The sequence below is a fragment of the Dipodomys spectabilis genome, unplaced genomic scaffold (assembly GCF_019054845.1).
Source record: "Dipodomys spectabilis isolate Male_0828 unplaced genomic scaffold, ASM1905484v1 ptg000231l, whole genome shotgun sequence".
NCBI classification, from domain to species: Eukaryota; Metazoa; Chordata; class Mammalia; order Rodentia; family Heteromyidae; genus Dipodomys; species Dipodomys spectabilis.
Window position 1 is genome coordinate 751,058 of NW_024870908.1, and position 18,722 is coordinate 769,779.

At 52.3% G+C, this 18,722-nt stretch overlaps 1 protein-coding gene across 3 annotated transcripts in view; it reads right to left on the reverse strand.

Moving 5' to 3' along the window:
- The window catches only part of LOC122123784 (nodal modulator 1), a 40,310-nt gene that overhangs the window by 6,975 nt on the left and 14,613 nt on the right, over positions 1 to 18,722 (reverse strand). For all 3 annotated transcript variants that reach the window (XM_042698257.1, XM_042698256.1, XM_042698255.1), the window contains exons 10-25: positions 17,848 to 17,953; positions 17,543 to 17,693; positions 14,401 to 14,575; positions 13,075 to 13,216; positions 11,916 to 12,047; positions 10,919 to 11,055; positions 9,790 to 9,877; positions 8,176 to 8,239; positions 7,618 to 7,713; positions 4,954 to 5,172; positions 4,791 to 4,873; positions 4,278 to 4,437; positions 4,029 to 4,155; positions 3,690 to 3,803; positions 2,819 to 2,946; positions 1,583 to 1,724 (exon numbers count right to left, since the gene is read on the reverse strand). In XM_042698257.1, the coding sequence (XP_042554191.1) occupies positions 1,583 to 1,724; positions 2,819 to 2,946; positions 3,690 to 3,803; positions 4,029 to 4,155; positions 4,278 to 4,437; positions 4,791 to 4,873; positions 4,954 to 5,172; positions 7,618 to 7,713; positions 8,176 to 8,239; positions 9,790 to 9,877; positions 10,919 to 11,055; positions 11,916 to 12,047; positions 13,075 to 13,216; positions 14,401 to 14,575; positions 17,543 to 17,693; positions 17,848 to 17,953 (2,064 nt within the window). The remainder of the gene's footprint in view (positions 1 to 1,582; positions 1,725 to 2,818; positions 2,947 to 3,689; positions 3,804 to 4,028; positions 4,156 to 4,277; positions 4,438 to 4,790; positions 4,874 to 4,953; positions 5,173 to 7,617; positions 7,714 to 8,175; positions 8,240 to 9,789; positions 9,878 to 10,918; positions 11,056 to 11,915; positions 12,048 to 13,074; positions 13,217 to 14,400; positions 14,576 to 17,542; positions 17,694 to 17,847; positions 17,954 to 18,722) is intronic.

Here is an 18,722-nt window from a genome sequence, read left to right on the forward strand (position 1 = left end):
GTATCGGGACATGGTGGCAACACCTGTAATTGATGCTGCTCAGGAGTCTGAGATCTAGAGGATCCCAAATGAAGACCTGTAGACTCCACCTCAACCTATAAAAACCCGGGCGTCTGATTCCTGCCTATCATCTGAGTTCCACAGAAGCAAAAACAGAAAGGTCATGGTGCAGGACAGCCAAGTATAAGCATGAGACTTTATTAAAAACAAAACAAACCCTAAAATCAAAATAAAGGGCTGGGGGAAATGGCTCAAGTGGTAGAGCATCTCTCTAGCAAGTTCAAACTCTGATACACAGATCACCCCCAGGACAGGGAGGCTCAGGTAAGAGAACTGCAAGGTCCCCATGCCTCTTTTCTTCCTCTGACATTAGAATGAGAAAAAGCAGCCAGCTCAGCTGGGCAGGGTGGTACCTATCTATAATCCCAGCAGTAGGGAGGCTGATGCAGAACACTGGGATTTCCAGGTCATCTTGAGCTACATGGCAAGACCCTATCCCCCAAAAGGACTGGGGATTTAGCGAAGTGGCCGAGCACTTGCCTAGCATGCACAAGGTCCTCGGTTTGATCCTCAGCAGAGAAAGAGTGAGACAGACAGACAGAGAGAGGACCATGAGGAGAGTGGCAGTTTCTGTTTTGTTAACGAACCACGTAGTGATTTAGGGCCAGACAGCACTCCATGTTGGAGCATGTCAGACGTTCTCATTTACCTTCCCAGCCAGGCTGAGGGAGCTGGCTTCACACTCTCATTTCACAGACAGCAGAGCAGACAGTCTGTTCAGGATGTCTGCGGGATGTACTTAGCAAACCAGCAAGGATCGCAAATCCTCAAAGTTCGCCTACCTGGCTTACACAAAGAAGTTGTAGTTTCTCTCTCTCTCTCTCCTTCTCTCTCTCTCTCTCTATTTTTTGTCAGTCATGGGGCTTGAACTCAGAGCCTGGCATTGTCCCTGAGCTTTTTCGCTCAAGGCTAGTGCCCTTTGAGCCACAGCTCCACTTCCAGTTTATGCAGTGGTTAATTGGAGGTAAGAGTCTCATGGACTGTCCTGCCTGGGCTGGCATCAAACCACGACCCTTAGATCTTAGCCTTCTGAGTAATTAGGATTACAGGTAAGCCACGGTGCCCGGCCCTCTCTTTCCTTTAAACTACTTGTTCACATCTAAAGCATCAGGATCAGTTGCAAACAATTTCCTTCTACTCTCAAGCAATTCTCACCATCCAGCATGGCCAACTCTGTGTGGATAGATGGGGGGCTGCCTCACCAGCCCCACTTTACCTGGGCCACGCTCTCTCAGGTCCTCTCCACGCCCCCACTCCCCTCAGGGGCTCAATGCTCCTCTAACCCCATGACCACTGGCATTTGCAAGCTGGCAAAGCCAGTTAACGATTCAACCCCATGGTTTTCAAACTTCATTTCGCTACACAACCCTGATCTGGTATGTTGGCTGACTGAGAGGCTCAGAGCCCATTCTTAATTCCTGCTGCCACTCTCCCTACCCCACCCCCAGCCCACTCCTGGCAGTCTTAGGGTCACCCTGGGACACCTGTGAACGCAGTGTCACTGAACCTGCCCGAAGCTCACCAGGAGGCCACGTAACCTGAACTTGCCCTCCTCATCCGTCACGGTGTCTTCCCCGTAGATGCTGCAGTCCTTCTGTCCCGCGGCTTCCACAGCCACGCCCTGCTCTGGCTCTCCGTTTAAAGATGACACAGTGCCATAGCAGCTAATATGACAAGAGAAGACACAGAATGTGATGTTCCTGCGTTTACCAGGAGCAGGCAGTGTGACTCATTCACAAATGGCTCAGGTGGGGATGGGCTTGTTGCTGGTCCCTGGGCCATTCCCAAATCGAGCCTTCCGCCAGCAGGAGAAGCCATCATCAACTTCTCCAGACATTCTGGAGAATTAGGATTTACCTGATTCTACCTAATCTTCTAAATAACGAAGCACTCCGTTACATGAAAATAACCACAACCGATCTGATGAATCCTTGTCTCAAGCTTTTGTACGTGCATTATAAACGTGTGGACACACACATATACACATAGATCTAATCTATTCATCCAGCATTATCCAGCTAGTGGACGGCTGCATACTTGCATAATTTGTCTCAACGTATCCAGAAAAAGTGGACACATTAGATACCCCTTAAAAGGTGGTAGATGGGAAGTGGCGCTGTAGCTCAAGTGGTAGAGCACTCGCCTTGAGCTGAAGAGCTGAGGGACAGTGCCCAGGCCCAGAGTTCAAGCCCCACGACCGACAAAAAAAAAAAAAAAAAAAAAAAGATGATGATCTCGTTTTTGGCCGGGCGCTGGTGGCTCACGCCTGTAATCCTAGCTACTCAGGAGGCTGAGATCTGAGGATCGCGGTTCAAAGCCAGCCCGGGCAAGAGAGACCGTGAGACTCCTATCTCCAATAAACCACCAGAAAACCGGAAGTGGCGCTGTAGCTCAAGTGGTAGAGCGCTCGCCTTGAGCTGAAGAGCTGAGGGACAGTGCCCAAGCCCAGAGTTCAAGCCCCATGACCGACCAAAAAAAAAAAAAAAAAAAAAAAAGGTGGTAGATGAAGTCAGGAGAAAATCTTTACACTATATATTTTCTTTCAACATTTTGAAGATTACTCAAATAGAGACATTTGCTTCTTTTTAAAAAGTCCATCTAAAAAATAAAAATAAAAAAGTCCATCTAGTTTTTGTTTGTTGGCTTGAACTCAGGGCCTGGGACTGCAGGGAAGTGAAGGAAAGGGGAAGGGAGGGGCAGGGAAAGAAGGAGAGGGGAGAGAAGGGGACGGGAAGGGGAGGGAGAGGAGGAGACCCACCTGTAGGCCGTTCGGTACCCAGTGATGGTGATCCGCAGGCTCTGTCCCTCCTGCACCTCGATCATCTGCGAGGAGGGCTCAAAGCGGAACTCCTTCATCATGGGTTTGAAGTAGTACTGGCCCGGGCTCTGCGCAGAGACAAGTGCAGTCAGGGGCTGGCTGTACATTTGGGATGACTTGAAGGCACCATGGCCAGATCCCTACCGCAGAGCCCCAGAGCTTCCTGGGCAGACAGAGGAAGGGGAGCCCCGTCTGCGTGGTGCTGGGCCGCAGGCACGGCTCTCACAGTGGCACTGTGGTACAACGATGGCAGCTCTCCAACCACTCCATGAGGCGAGAGCCACATGTGAATTTCATGAAAGGCCAAACAGAATCAGGGAGGCCAAGAAACCATCCTGATATGGCTCAGCAAGTAGCCGAGGGCTGATTGGAGGCTGGATGGCGGATCTGCCACGCTGGTGACCCTCACGATGCCCCACATCCTGTCTGTGCCAAATTCCCAAAAGCCCCTCTGCCCCATCTCCCACCACCAAACACCCCATCTCCCACCACCAAACACCCCATCTCCCACCACCAAACACAATGGGTCTGCAGTGAAACGAAGCCTCAGGGAGGGGCTGCTGGGGCCAGAGTGGTTGGCGGCACTGCCCCGGTGACAAGTGGGTGATCAGACAGCAAGCGTGCGTGGAGGAGAATGTGAATCAGCAGTGCCACCTTGTAGGGAGAGCCAGACTCTCAGTGCACGTGGTGCCCAAAGACACCGGGCTGCTCCACGCAGCCCTCGTGTTCTCAGGTTGTCAAGTGGTGAAGCCCCCTGAGCCACGGCCCCCAGCTCCCTCCTTGGGGAGATGTGAACCGCAGGACACCTTACCAGGTTTGAGAAAGTCAGGATGCCATTGTCCTGCGTCAGGAGGTTGGAGCGGAACACGCCACCACTGAGGGACAGGAGAACCCCAGGGAGGGGCTGGTCGTCTTCAGCCTTTATCTGGGGAAGGGAGAGTCAAGGGTTACTGTGGTAGGCGAGCCAGCTGCCCAATCTGGCTGTGCAAAAGGGACCCAACCCCATTGCCAGTAATATACACCTGCATCTACCTCTTTCCCTCCATAGCCAACCCCTAGGAATTCTGGGAAACTTCCAGTCCCAATTCAGAGAGATTCTCCACGGGCAGGTCAAAGAGGCAGTGCCGCCCCTTTGGAAACACAGAGGTACCTCGAAGCTCACGCCTGCCAAGGCAAAAGCCTTGAAGTCCCCGACAGTTCCATCCACCGCAGTTAAGACATAGCCCTCCTTCTGGGAGGTCACGGTGTACTCCAGGTCACTGTGCAGCGGCCCAACACTAGGAGAAAGAAGGCAGAACGCTGGGAATGGCTGTTTCTCATAGCAGAGCAAGTGTGGCCTCTCCAGGATGCCCCCTAGCGGTCAGGCTCAAGCAACGGCTTCTTCCTTACAGGCGCTTACCTGTAGGACCCTTTGTCATCAGTAAAGACTGTGATCAGAGGTGAACTCGCCCCCTTCTCACTGATGACGATCTCTACTCCTTCCAGCTCCGGGTGGATCTGGCCCTCCAGGAACAAGCCTGCCTTCCCGTGGATCTCAATCAGCTTCCCGGGGCAGCTTTCTAGAAAGGAATGACATACACCTAAGAACAGGGCTGAGGTGAAAAGAGAGGAGTTCGCTGCTGGAAGTTTCCCATGAAAGAGCCCAGAACTGAAACACGAAAAATGAGAAGATGCAAGCTGTACATGAGGTCAGTACCCTAGATGTCTCCCCAGCCCTCCAAGGCTTTGCTCCGCTGCTGAGGGCTTTAGTAGGCAGACCTAACGATGCTGGATTCTCCTCCTCTTCCCCCCTCCCCTCCCCTCCTCCAACCTCACAGGCCACAGAGAAGGGGAGAAGCCATTCAAATGGCTTACAGACAAGACTGTACTTTATTATCACACTAAACTGTTTCTAAATGCAGTGGGCAAGTACCTCCACTGACGGTGGCTTCCATGGAGGGAGGGTAGAAGAGCAGCTCTTTAGATGAGGGCGTAACTGTGATTTTCTCTCCGGACCTAGAGGAGTTACAGGACTTCAGCAGGGCCAGTTGTGTCCCTGCAGGACAGAGACGCTGTGGAGGAACACGGGTGCTTACCGGGCCCAATAAGAGAAGTCGTAAGAGAAGGGACCTTGTAACTCATCCACCATCTCCTGACCGGGGGGCTTAGCCCTTCCCTCCTCGCCTTCCTCTTTGCCGTTCTTCTCCCTCTCCTGCCTACGGGTCTCGATCTCTGCCAGCTGCTGTTCTCGGCGCAGCTCCTGCGCAGACTTCAGAGGGCCCAAGACCAAGGCCGGCTCGCTGTCGATGGAAGACCTGGGAGGGGTGGGGAGGGGAGATGTGCCTGTCCCTGTGGTCAGCACAAATGTCCCTGACATTTCCCCAAGGGGACACTCGGGGGCAAGCCCCAAATACCTTACAATGATACCAGGGGGCTGTTTTTTATTTTTAATGGGGCTTGAACTCAGAGTCTGGGTGCTGCCCCTTAGCTTTTTCCCCTCAAGGGTGGTACACTACTACTTGAACCACAACTCTACTTTTGGCTTTTCGCTGACTCATTGGAGATAAAAAAAAAATCCCAGAGACTTTCCTATCTGGCCTGGCTTTGAACCGTGATCCTCAGATCTCAGCCTCCTGAGTAGCTAGGATGACAGGCATGAGCCACCAGTGCCTGGCTTATCTTGTATTTTTCCTCCTCCATGTTTTATACACACTAAGAGTTTAATAAAAACTGCATTTGTCAGTGCTAGAGGCAGGAGCTGCTAGACCTGGGCTGGAATGGAAACGTGTTGGCTCTCACATGGGACTGGTTCTCAGTGCCTCCAGCCTGGCCTTTGCCCCTGGGCTGGAGAGCTAGAGATCCAGCAATGAAGGAAGCAGATTATGTCCCCTGACCCAACAGAAAATAAAGTCAGACATCAATCATGATGGAGAAAAATAGTGCAGCGTGGAAAGGGGGGGAGCCTCAAAAGGCTGCTTTCTACAGCAGTAGGTCAAGGCCTTTCTGGCAAGGTGACACTGAGCGAAGACCTGCAGGGAATGGGGAGCCAGACCTGAGGAATCAGGACAGGGAGAGGAGAGAGCAGCAGACAGCAGCCTTCAGGGACAGCACAGAGAACAAAGCAGCCTGGGGCAGAGAGCTTCAAGAAGAGGCCAGAGAGGCTGGGAAGGTGGCTCATTGGTAGAGCGCTCGCCTTGCATGCATGAGGCCCTGGGTTCGATTCCTCAGCACCACATAACCAAAAAGAAAAAAGCCGGGAGTGGCGCTGTGGCTCAAGTGGTAGAGCGCTAGCCGTGAGCTGAAGAGCTGAGGGACAGTGCCCAGGCCCAGAGTTCAGGCCCCACGACCGGACCCAAAAAAAAAAGAAGAGGCCAGAGAGACTCATAGGGCTACAGGGGTCAAACTATGCTTCACAGGCCTTGGCCTGTGACCCTAGATAGAAATCTGGGGGGCAAAACGGGCAGGAACCACTGGAGCTTTAAGTAGAGAAGGAGATGATTGCCAACAAAACAGATCGCTCTGGCTTTCACATGGAGGACATGGCGCCAAGATAATAGCTATGAGGCCAGACCAGAGGCTGCTGTGAAGACTCAGGAAAGCAACAGACAGATCGGACCAAAGTGCTAAGAAGAGAAAAAAAATCCAGGCATAAGGGGCACCCCCACAAACCCAGCACCCAGAAGGAGGACAGCTTGACTAAATAGCAAAAGTCTAGGGCTGGGAAGGTGGCTCAGTGGTAGAGCGCTTGCCTTGCATGCATGAGGCCCTGGGTTCGATTCCTCAGCACCACATAAACAGGAAGAAAAAAAAAAAGCCAGAAGTGGCACTATGGCTCAAGTGACAGAGCGTTAGCCTTGAGCTGAAGAGCTGAGAGACAGCGCCCAGGCCCAGAGTTCAAGCCCCACAGCCTACCAAAAAAAAAAAAAAAAAGCAAAAGTCTAGGGGAAAAAATAAAAGGCAAATGTGGTGGCTCACACCTCTAATTCTAGCTACCTAGAGATCAGGAAGAGCAAGATTCGAGACCAGCTCAGACAAAAAAGTTCCCAAGATTCTATCCCAACCAATAGAAAGTTGGACGCAGTGGTGTGTGCCTGTTATTTGAGGGGGTACAAGAGAAAAAGAATAAAGCAACAGGAGAAAGAGCCAGCAAGTTACTCTAAATTCTTCTCCCTTCTCTTTCTCTGTGTGTGTGGTTACAAGGGATGGTTACAAGGTTTGCCAGACAAGGGCTCTACAACTTGAACCCCTCAGAGTTCTTTCTATGTGACAGTCACTTCTGAGAAAACTGGGGCGCTAGAAAAATCTGAGAGGTGGACAGTCCTGAGTGTGACCTTCGTGAGGGCTGGCCAGCCTTTCAAACACGCTTCTCTCTTGTGACCCTCCTCTATTCCCAAGCCAAAGAAAAAGGGGCAAGTTCTTTTTTGAAGCTGCTAAAATACTTGATGAAGTATTTTATGAAGAAATGAAGAAAATCCAGTTGATTTATTTTTTTCTCCTTAGCAAAGAAGTACAAGGAGTTCAAACAGAAGCTTGGGACAGAACAAGGCTACCAGGACCCTCGCCACCACCAACTCCTAAATCGTTAAGACACACAGGCTGCGGTGCATTTACAGCTCTATTGTATGAGAGGGAGGCCACTTGGTACACATCTGGAAATGAGCATTATTATACCCTCAGAGCCTTGTCCCAACCCTATACCCTGTGCCCCACCCCCCACCCCCACGCTCCCTCCCCTCGGCCACCACAGGACACTCTCTCACTTGATAGTCACCGTGACATCCATCATCTTGTCCGTGGTGATCGTTCCTAGGACATGGTGGCGAATGGCTGTCAAGGTCAAGATGCTGGGTGAAGACCTATGAACGGGAGAAGGGAGGAAGCCGCTGGCAGTGTCGCCTGGCCTTTCGCACAGGGGCAGACAGGGCCCAGCCAAGAAGCAGACGACACAACGCGACTCTTAGTTTGGGACTAAGTAACTCATAATCAAAGAGTCTTTCAAAACAGTAAACCAATTCTACCTTCCCAGTTCCCAGGGGTAGCCACACGTCTGTAAAAGTCCAAACATGGCAGATGTGAGCTGGGGGACTGGCCAAAGACTACACATGACCCCCAGACACATGGCTTCACCCTGATGGCCAGAATTTGGGGAAAGAAAACTGTCTCCATCCCCTAGGTGAGTTATGTAGGCATCTGAACACCCTTTTCTAGAAACCAAGATATGCCTGGCCTTGCCTCTCCCTCAAAAATCACAGAAACATAAAGAAGAGAGCACGTGCTGCCCTCCTCCCACGGCAGAGTGCCCCGCAACCCGGGCTTACGTGTCATAGGTGTAGAAGGCCTGCTCAAAACGGTGGCAGGAACGAGGGGTCACTTTGTACACACCTGCAGGCAGGAAACTGGGAGTCATTTTCAGAGAATGACGCTGATTACATGGAGCGATTGCAACACGAGAAATGCAGAGTTAGCTCGTCTCTTGAAAAACTGAAACAAGCCGGGCACTGGTGGCTCACACCTGTAATCCTACTCATGAGGCTGAAATCTCAGGAGCCAGCCTTAGGAAAGTCTGTGAGACTCCTGTCTCCAATCAACCATCAAAACCGCCAGAAACAGAGGAATGGCTCAAATGGCACAGTGCTAGCCTCAAGAAAAAAGCTTAGAGACAGTGCTCAGGCCCTGGGTTCAAGCCCTAGGCCCAGGACCAAAAAAAAAAAACCAATCAATAGACAAATAAAACTTATAAAATTAAAAATGAAAGACTTGCTTGGGGAAGGAGGAAGACCTCAATAACTTGGAGAAGTACCCTCCGTGGGGAAGGGGCATCCACCAAGAACTAGGGGTGAAGAGGGACAACCAGGTGCAGCGCAGGCGGAGGTCGGGCGGGTGCTGGCTGGGGAAGAGCTCCTGCAGCCCAGCTGCTTAACTACTTTCCCACCACGGGAGGTCATCGGGGCCCCAGTGGTCTATACCTGTGATTACAACTAAAGCTACTCAGGAGGTTGAAATCTGAGGTAGATGTCGAAGTCAGCCCTGGCAGGCAAGTCCACGAGATTCTTATCTCTACTAAACTACTCAGAAAAAGCCAGAAGTGGCACTTGTGGCTCAAGGAATAAGAGTGCTAGCCTTGAGCAAAAAGAAGCTCAGGGACGGTGCCCAGGCCGTGAGTTCAAGCCTTAGGATTGGCAAAAATAAAAATAAAAAATAAGTGCAACTGTCCCAGAGCCACATAATGGAATACGATACAGCGAGAAAAAAAAGAACACAACCCACAGGTACATGCCACCATGCAGATGAGCCTCAGCAACACTGTATTACGTGGGAGGAGCCAGACCCAACAGGAACACTGTGTGGAAGACACAGAGGAGACGTCAGCTACTGCTGAGAACTGAAATGGACTCAACTATCATCAGGCCCAAAGGACTATACTTAGGGGGCCTTGAAAATGTCCTAAGGCTAGTCTGCTCAACACAGCAGGACTTGGGAAATGTACTGAAAATCACTGCATTGTATTGCTTACTTGAGTGATTATTTTGCGTGGTGTTGTCCTGGCAACTGGGGTTGAACCCAGGTCTCCAGCGTGCCAGGCTGGCCTTCTGCCACTGAGAGATGCCCCAGTCCCCAAATGAGTGAACTTTCATATGGTGTGCAAAGTCTCTCTCAATCAAGTAAAAAGAGAAGCCACGGGAGGTTTTTGGCCAAGTGGGAGATGATTTGATTTCTGTAAGACCACTAAGGTCCTATGTCTCTACCCAGCTCAACCTCAAGCCAACAGAACACCCTGCCTGCATGGGAAGAGATGGAAAAGCAAGAGAACACCAAACTAACCAAAGCTGACAAAATCACCTGCTGCTTAGAGAACCAAGGCAGGAAAACCAACCTGGGGACCTTCCCCACCTCATTCCCCTACTCACGGCCCACCGACCCGCTGGACCTACCGGGCTTGGACAGGCAGAAGCGGTTCACTCCTTTGGAGAGGTTGTAAATCCCCACGTTCTCAGGTCCATTTCCATCCTGATAAAACTCCTGAGGGACCAGAGCCGGCACAGTGACTTACAGGCAAGATGCGGATACCACGATGATTAATCATATTTCTGTTCCTAACCACTCATCTGTTTTGTCCATTAATCATCAGAGCTGTTGGGTGCCACAGGAAAATTAAAACCTTCAAAAATGTCCCACAAATACGTGCTCTTTCCAGCCAATCCACTCCTGTTTACTGAGCGCTGCTATTAGACAAGTACCAGGCAGGGTCTCAAGAGAAGGCCTGGGGAGTCGGGATGTGGGGAGGCAGGCTCTCAGGGGAGGTCTTGGGAGCCGGGGCAGGGGAGTCAAGATGTCAAGGGGAAGGGCCTGGGGATAGCCCTTGGAAGAGGAGCCTGGATGGAGGGGGGCTTACCTTTCAATTTGAGAAATAAGAAAATCAACATGTCAATAAGTAACTTAGTGACTTCAGCTAGGAAGCACGAGAGCTCAAAAAAAACATAGAATGGAGCAAGGGAGGGATGGCCCTTGGCAGTCCCTAGGCTGTCCTGAGTGGGGAACATGGGGATTACAGTCTGTACCAGGAGAAAAAGCTGCCTGCCTTTGCAGAGAAGATGCACCCTCCAGCAGAGAGACGAGCAGGTGCCCAGGCACAGTGGAGGGAAAGAGCATGGGCTGGAACTGGAGAAGGCCCCTGTGGCCGGGGCCCACTACCAGCAGAGCGTGGAGGGTAGGCAACTCCTGGCAGGGGATACAGCTGCTCCCTCCCCCTAGGATCCATATGAGGGCTGCCATCAGGCCAAGCCAGCCAATAAGAGAACAGCTCAGCCCTCCACACTTCTTAAGAAACAATAGCGTTCGCCAAGGAAACGCTGAACACTAAGAGATTCACTGAGAACGTGAGAAGCAGAGGTTACTTGCTCAAAGTGCTGGACGCCAGCACGCTTGGCTCTACATCCATGGCCTCCGGGCAGAATGAAGAAGGTAGGCCGAACAGGTAGGCCACCAAAGAAGCTTAATTCCACCACTGCCACGACATCCCAATGTCCACCAGCCCAGCCCCCTGCTCCAGGCAGCACGTACCAGTGTGATGGCGTGAGACAGGGAGCATCTCAGCATGTAGCCCGTCTGCCGAAACTCCACAGCCAACACGTCGTCCTCCAGAACCTCCACCTCCAGGCTCTTGTTCTTCCAGCACCAGTCCTCGTGCATTATGCTGGCTGCAAAGCAACCAGAGATGCATGGGCCTTGAGCTGCCATACTGCACGCAGCCCCTAGGGGCAGAGTGTGTGTGTATTTGTGCCTGAGCCACGTATGGTAGCGCATACTTGGAATCCCGGCACTTGGGAGGCTGAGGCAGGAGGATTGAGAGTTCAAAGACAGCTAAAATGGTGTGTGTACATGTGTACATACATACATGTATAAATACACACAGGTACTGATGCTCAGAACAGATTATGGCTAAAGCAAAACAGACCAACAGCCACAAACACCAACAAAGAAATCCTACTGGGCTGAAGAGTTGGGCTGTAAGAAAGAAATGCAGGGGACCTGGAGACGTTCTTGTTTTTGTTTGGAGGTCGGGACAGAGGAAGGTCTCACTGCAATTGCCCAGGCTGGCCTACAACTGCTGAACTCAAATGATACTGGCTCAGTGCTGAGCAGCCGGAACTATAGATGCTGGACACCATACCTGGCTTCTTTTCAGCTTTGTAGGGCTCAGCTATGGCCTCTGCCATGGTAGCTTGACACAAGAACTAACGGTGTGGCCACTTTCTACACAAACAGGCAGTCTCCAGGGTTGTGGATCTGATAGGACAGAGCTACAGTGGCCAGAATCACAAATCCACTTTAGAAGCTATATATGCCAGCCAAAGGCTGTGCTGTGGCCATTTTTCAGAGGGACAAGTGGGCTGGGGAGGCCTGATCAACCAGCCCCAATCATGCCTGAGTGGATCTGCACGACGCCCTCCGCTCGGGCATTTAGAAAGAAAACGGCCTGACTGGGGCACCTTCCCCGCAGCAGACAGGAGGCTGGGGGCAGTTCACAAACACAGGAGGCGGCCCCTGCGCTGCTCACCTTTGTATTTCCCTGGCAGGACGTTGTCAAACGTGAAAGTCATGGAGTTGACCTTGCCCGAGAGCTGCAGGCTCCGCTTCTCGCCCTGGCGGCTCAAGGACTGCAGCGTCACCAGCAGGTCGCCACAGGTGTCTGCAGAGGAAAGCCAAGAGGGCTGGGTGTGCTGCCATGCGTGAACTGTGGAGATTCAACCTGCACCGCTCACACACACAGCCCACGGCCTCCTGGAGCCGCGCTCCAGCAAAGCCAATGTCTCTGAACGCCAAGGTCAGCGGCAAGCAGTGAAGGCGCCAATGGTGGGGGTCCCACACTCACCGAGCGGCCTGTCAGGGTCAGGAGAAAAGGGGGGGGCGAGAGCCACATTACGGGACACTTACTGAGACAAGATGGGTTGGGGAGACATCTATGCAGCAACAACAGGAATGAAGAGCAGAGGGGAGGGAGGGAGGGCGGAGGGGGAGGAGGGGAGAGGGGAGGGGAGGGCAGATGATGTGGCTCAAAGTGGTAGAGCTCTAGCTAGCCTTGATCCAAAATGGCTCAGGGACAGTGCCCAGGCCCAGAATTCAGCCCCAGGACCGACAAAAGAAAGGAAAGAAAGGCAAGGGAAGGGAGGGAGGGAGGGAGGAAAGGACGAAAGGGAAGAAGGGAGGGAAGAAGGGAAGGGAGGAAAGAAGGAAGGAAAAAAGGAAGGAAGGAAGGGAGGGAAGGAGGAAGGAAGAGAGGTAAGAAGGGAGGAGCCGGGTGCAGGTGGCTCACGCCTGTCATCCTAGCTACTCAGGAGGCTGAGATCTGAGGACCTCGGTTCAAAGCCCAGGCAGGAAAGACGGTGAGATTCCTATCTCCAATAAACCACTAGAAAACTGGACGTGGCGCTGTAGCTCAAGTGGTAGAGTGCTTGCCTTGAGCTGAAGAGCTGAGGGACAGCGCCCAGGCCCAGAGTTCAAGCCCCATGACCGACAAAGAAAAAAAGAAGGGAGGGAAGAAGGGAGGGAAGGAGGGAGGGAGGGAGGGAGGGAAGAACACCATGCAAGATGGAGTCCAAACCCCTGGGTTTAAAAGCAGCCACTGCCATTAATAACACCTACGATTCCCACTTCTGCACCTCCTTCTCCTCCCCTGCCACCCTGTCGCCTGTTCTGGCCTCCAGGTGACATCTTACCCAAACAAGAGACTTTCCCAGAAACAGACGCCAGAAACTGCACGAAGGCCACGTCCATCACGGGCCTGTCGGTCACCGTGAGAGGAAACACCTGGGGCTTCAGCATCAGCCCGGCTCTGGCCTCAGCCTCGGGCACCACCACCTGCGGGAACCCAGGGAGCCACGTCAGCGGCTGCGGGGCTCCTCGGCCCCTAGTGCAGGGCACCACAACGTCCCCGGAGGTACAGAGCTGAGTGGATCTGGAAGGACAAGCGCGCATCTCTCGGCCTAGTTTTATAATCACAACAAACCCGGGAGTCATCTGGTTGAAGGAAACGTGTTTCTATTCAAAATCAACTCTCACCAGAGGTATGCAGCCCTGACAGCTACCACTGGGCTCTGGCTGGAATCTTATCATGCCACATTCCTGTCACATAGAACACACACTAGGAATGTGTTTCCCTTTTCCCGGGGAGGGGGCAGTGACCATCTTTTTTTACCCCCAGTAAAGATGACAGCTCAGAATCACCCTTCCTGGTTGGTTCTCGGGCCTCCAAAGGCTGTCACTGTAGCCTCTTCCTAAGGCCATTAGCCTGCCAGGCTGATGGCATGGTGGATGACCTCTGCTTGTCTGGTCATTTGCTTTCTTGGCCTCACTACACTCAGGCCTACGTACAAAACAGGCCAGAGGCTGCCCAGCTGCTCTGCCTGCCTGGAAGGACAAATCCCACAGGGCCTGCCCACCTGGACCTGAGGCAGAGCAAGGAGGGACAAGGCCTGGACTCCCAGAAGCCAGGTGCCATGCAAGTTTCTTGAGCAGCCATGAAGAGCTCATGTGCCTCTTCTCTTGCACTTCCAGGTGCTCATGGGCAGCAGGAAGCCTGGGATCAGGCAGTGCAATGGGTAACCAGACCCCCTAACTCTCAGCACATATCATGAGGAGAGACCTCCCACATCATTTCTCAGCTGGACATCTGTAGGCTCTACCAACAGACAGGCAAGGATGGGAAGGCTTAAAGGCGTGTCCGATGCAGTGGCTCATGCCTATAATCCTAGCAGCTCAGGAGGCTGAGATCTGAGGATCATAGTTTGAAGCCAGCCTGGGAAAGTAAAGCCCATGAGACTCTTATCTCCAATTGACTACCAGATAAGCCAGAAGTGGAGCTGTGGCTCAAGTGGTAGAGCACTAGCCTTGAGCACAAAAGCTACAAGGACAGCACTCAGGCCCCAAACAGGCACTACATAAATTAAATAAATAAGAAAGAGCCAGAAACAAAAACGTTCTTTCTTGAGCCTCCTTTTGAGCTCATAAACTCTTCTGCCAACTATTTTTTGACAATACTTCACCTGGACTTTGTAAGCCCCTGGTTTTGCTTTAAAGCAAAATGAGCCATGAGCATCCGCCTCCGCAGTGACCAGCGCCTTGTCCTTGTCCTGGGACGACAGCACCACCTTGTATTTACTCATCTGCTTGACGGCATCAGGGAAGCGCGCAATTGATATATGGCCGCAGACACTGAACCTGCAAGGAGACCGCAGGAGAACTCAGTTATGGCTGCAAGGGAGAGTGGCTCTGAGCAGCTCCTATGCACACCCCTCTTCTGGCCGGCAGGCCTCAGACTGTGTGGACTGAAGGCAGAGACAGACAGAGTGCACCCATGAGGCTCTGCTTTCCTGAGCTATTCACAGGAAGTAGAGCAGCCTCCCTCTGCAGGAGCCTGTGGCAGCTTCAGGTAATGTCTGACAACCTCTCACTGCAGAAGTGATTTTCAGAAAATCCTCCGATATGAAAGTGTGAAACTGAATTATTGGCAATGAGACAGGGACTAACGTGAGCTAACCCTAAACGCTAAAGAGCTATAAAGCCTCCCAAGAAATACTGCCACTGGCCAGCATACAAGCTAAGGCCAGGCCATCAGAGGCCTCCCTGTGTTCAGATGCAATCCAGGGACAAAAGCAAGTGGAGACACTTGCACACAAAGGAAAGCTGAGTGAAGAGCACAAAGCTAAGCCAGGTACAGTGGCTCGTGCCGGTCACCTCAGCTACTTAGGAAGCAGAAAGAGGATTGAGGTTTGAAGCCACCAAGGGCAAAGAGTTGGTGAGACTCTATGTCAACCAATAGCTCAAGGGGGGGTGTGTGCCAGTCACCCCAGCTACTTGGGAAGCACAAACAGGAGGATCTCAGTCCAGGCCCAACCAGGGAAAAACATAAGATCTATCCAAATATTAACTACAACAAAAAATGTAAGCATAATAAGGAGTTGGAGGCAAAGTTCAGTTGGTAGGGAGCTAGCCAATGAGTGCAAGTTCCAGTCTCAGACCTAAAAAGAAAAGCACGAAGGACTGGAGATCTGGGGATGGCTCATGTATAGAGCGCCTGCCTAGCAAGCACAAGTTCTACCTTCACCCCTCAGGACCAGAAAACAAACTTGCAAAGCTTAACCTGAACTTCTTAGTATAGCTGAGAATCACAAAAAAGCAACTTGTAATTTGTAAAGCTGCATTAAGATGGAGGGCTGAGGATTTAATTCAGTGGAAGAGTGTTTGCCTAGCAAGGCCTGGAGTTTGGTCCTCAGCATAGCAAAAAAAAAAAAAAAGAGGAAAGAAAAACCCAAAGAGCCAGGTGTGATGGTGGTGCATACATTTTTAATGTTCACACTGGAAAGTGAGGCAGAAGGATGGAGGATTCCAGGCCTGTCTGGGCTGTATAGGGAGATACTGTCTCAAAATCAAAAGAAGGAACAACTCAGATTAGAACCTACAAGTGAATGATGTATAAGAAACATAGGAGCCAGGCACCAGTGGCTCACGCCTGTAATCCAGCTACTCAGGAGGCTGAGATCAGAGGATCACAGTTCAAAGCCAGCCCAGGAAGGCAAGTCCATGAGACTCTTATCTCCAATAAACTACTCAGAAAAAGCTAGAAGTGGTGCTGTGCTTCAAGTGGTAGAGCACTAGCCTTGAGCAAAAGAAGCTCATAGACAGCATCTAGGTCCTGAGTTCAAACTCTAAGACCAGCAAAAGACAAAACACAAAACAACCATGGGAAGGCACATCTGCTCACTGGCAGCAACCAACATAATGGTGCCAGGAGGGACAGTGCTGGAAGGGACAGTCACTATTCTCTATTTAGCTGACGTGGCACATGCCATGTACCCCACATGGAGGCAAGCAAGGACTCCGCAGATTTGATCATCAGTGGGCCTGAGCCGTGGGCTGGAAGAGCCCAGAGCTCTGAGCAGAGCAGCGGGGTAGGTCAGGGGCCTAGAAGGCCTCTGGATTGCCAAGACCTAGGGAAAATCAAGGTCAGAAAGTAAACAGGTTCCTGAGCAGGGGAGAAAAGGAACTGAGCCAGAGGAAGTGACTGGAGGCAGGTGACAAGCATACAAGAGAGCCAGCCCTGTGACTGGCTTGGGGGACGGGGGGAAGAGGGCAGCTTTCTCTCCTGATCCCTTGGGAGACCCTTGGGTGTTGTCAATGGGGTGCAACAGGACTCTTTCTGGCTTCTGCCGGCTGCTGGGTGGAGCCTGGATTGGAAGGAAGCCAGGGATAAATGGGGCCCAGACAGCGACCTGCAGCTGTGTGGAGGAGATACTGCTTATCAGAGCAAATGGGTGCATGGTGGCGATGGGAGATATGTTTATGTTTTTTTCCTTTGCACTAAAGAAAGAAAAATGATCTGTGCTCAGTGGTGGCACACTGGCCTAGCACACGAACTCATCACCAACAGGGAAGAAAGGTTGGGAGTCATGGAGGGATGGCTTAAAGGCAGCCCGTATTTTCTGGGGGTGATCTGCTTCCTCATCTCTGGTTCACCCCAGAGCCTGACCCCCCGCCCCCCAACCTGCCCATAGTTTCCATGGCTCCTTCGTGACCACACCAGTGGATGATTTTTTCTAGTAGTAAACGTCCTTTCTCCTGCCCTAGACCACCCCTCCAGAGCACTACACTTTCTCACTGGTATTCTTCCAGTTCTCCCTGCTCCAACCTACCTGAAGTTCCCACAACCACCTGTAGCCCAATCAGGACGTTCAGATATCCAGCATCTATTGCAGGGCGCCATCTAGTGGTCCTTCAGACCCATGTGGTCCCATCACCTAACCGTCCCCAGCTGGAGACCCACAGGACCCCTAGGTATCTTCCCAATGTATCCCTGATGTCCCCTGCCAGCTGTGGACAGGCCTTCCCCGACTAGCCTCCACCCTGCAGAGCTAGCCTGCAGCTTCAAGGCCTCCAACTATGGTTTGGAATGGCTTAGGCTCATGCCCACCATTCAGGTACTGAGGAGGCTACAGGTAGAAGGCTCACAGTCTAAAGGCTGGGACCGGGCAAAAACATGAGACCCTATCAAAAGTAAAGCAAAAATGACTGGGGCGTGGCTCAAATGGTAACCTAGGTTGGGGGGATTGGGGGCAAAGAAAGCCGACTGAATGTCCTAACAGGTGCTGACACTGGATAAGGACCCCAAAACGTTAGGTCATCACCTACCCTGTGGCGATGATGTCGGCCAGCTGCGGGGTATTGGGGGCGATTTTGATGGTGATGGTCTCGAAGTGCAGATGCTCCTTCTGGGCATGGATGGTGTACGTCCCCGTCGTTATGTTCTCCAGGCGGAAAGAGCCATCGGCCTTTGTTCTGACTGGAACAGAACACATTTGAAAACCCACTGTGCACCCCACCTACATAGGAATCCGTGAGACCCAAGCCCGCCATTCAGATTTCATTCCCTTCTGCTCCTCTCCATGGGCCAAGAGCAGTGCTTGAGCAGGCCAGGAGCCAGCATGTCTGCCCACCTTTGATCTGGTTGTTCAGAGTAACCACGGCCTCTGGGACGCCTTCTCCTTCTGGTCCATTCAGGACCCTCCCAGTGACAGAGAATCCCATGACATGGAACACAGGCTAGACAATGAAGATGGGAGAAAGGGGTCAGGGATCTGGGCCACCAAGGCCGCCTCTTGCCCAGCACGTCGTGTCCCCCACCCCCACGCCCTCTCACTGCTTTCTTCCAGCCCTGCGGCCAGCATCCGTCTTCGTTGTCACATTCCCAACACAAGGACAAAGCTGACAGAACCTGCAGACTCACCTCCAACGGCCAGGCCACTGCCTCCCAACTCCAGCATCGCCTTGGACCCTGCCCCATCCCTCCAGTGTCAGCCCACCTCATGATCCCCCCCCTTGACCCCCCGCCAGGTCAAAGGCCCTCACCTGACTTTCTCCCAAGCCAGAATCTCAGCCCAGCCAGGCTCTAGAGCCAGTTCACCCCTGCCAACCCCAGGGCAGCGCCTAGCATGTGCTCCTGTACTTTGCCTGTGGCCTGCTCCGTGGGAAGTCACCTCAGCTCTCTCTGCAGGTGCAGCACAGCTGACCCTACTCTGCTGCCTCCAGTTCACCACCAACCTAGTCCTCTTGTGACTCGCCAGGACCCCAACTGTCCTGTCTGTCCATAGAGTCTGTCTCCCTGCCTCTAGAATGTATGCTGGTGAGGACAGGGACCTTTCTTGCCCCAGCCACCTGGGCAAATGACTGCTGAATGAAGGAGAGCTCTAAAACGGCTTCTGGTTCATCCAGAAGGCCCTGATCCTTTCAGAAACATGTGCACCAATTGGCATCTTCCCGTGTATGTGTATTCGTGTGTGTGTGTGTGTGTGTGTGTGTGTGTGTGTGCGTG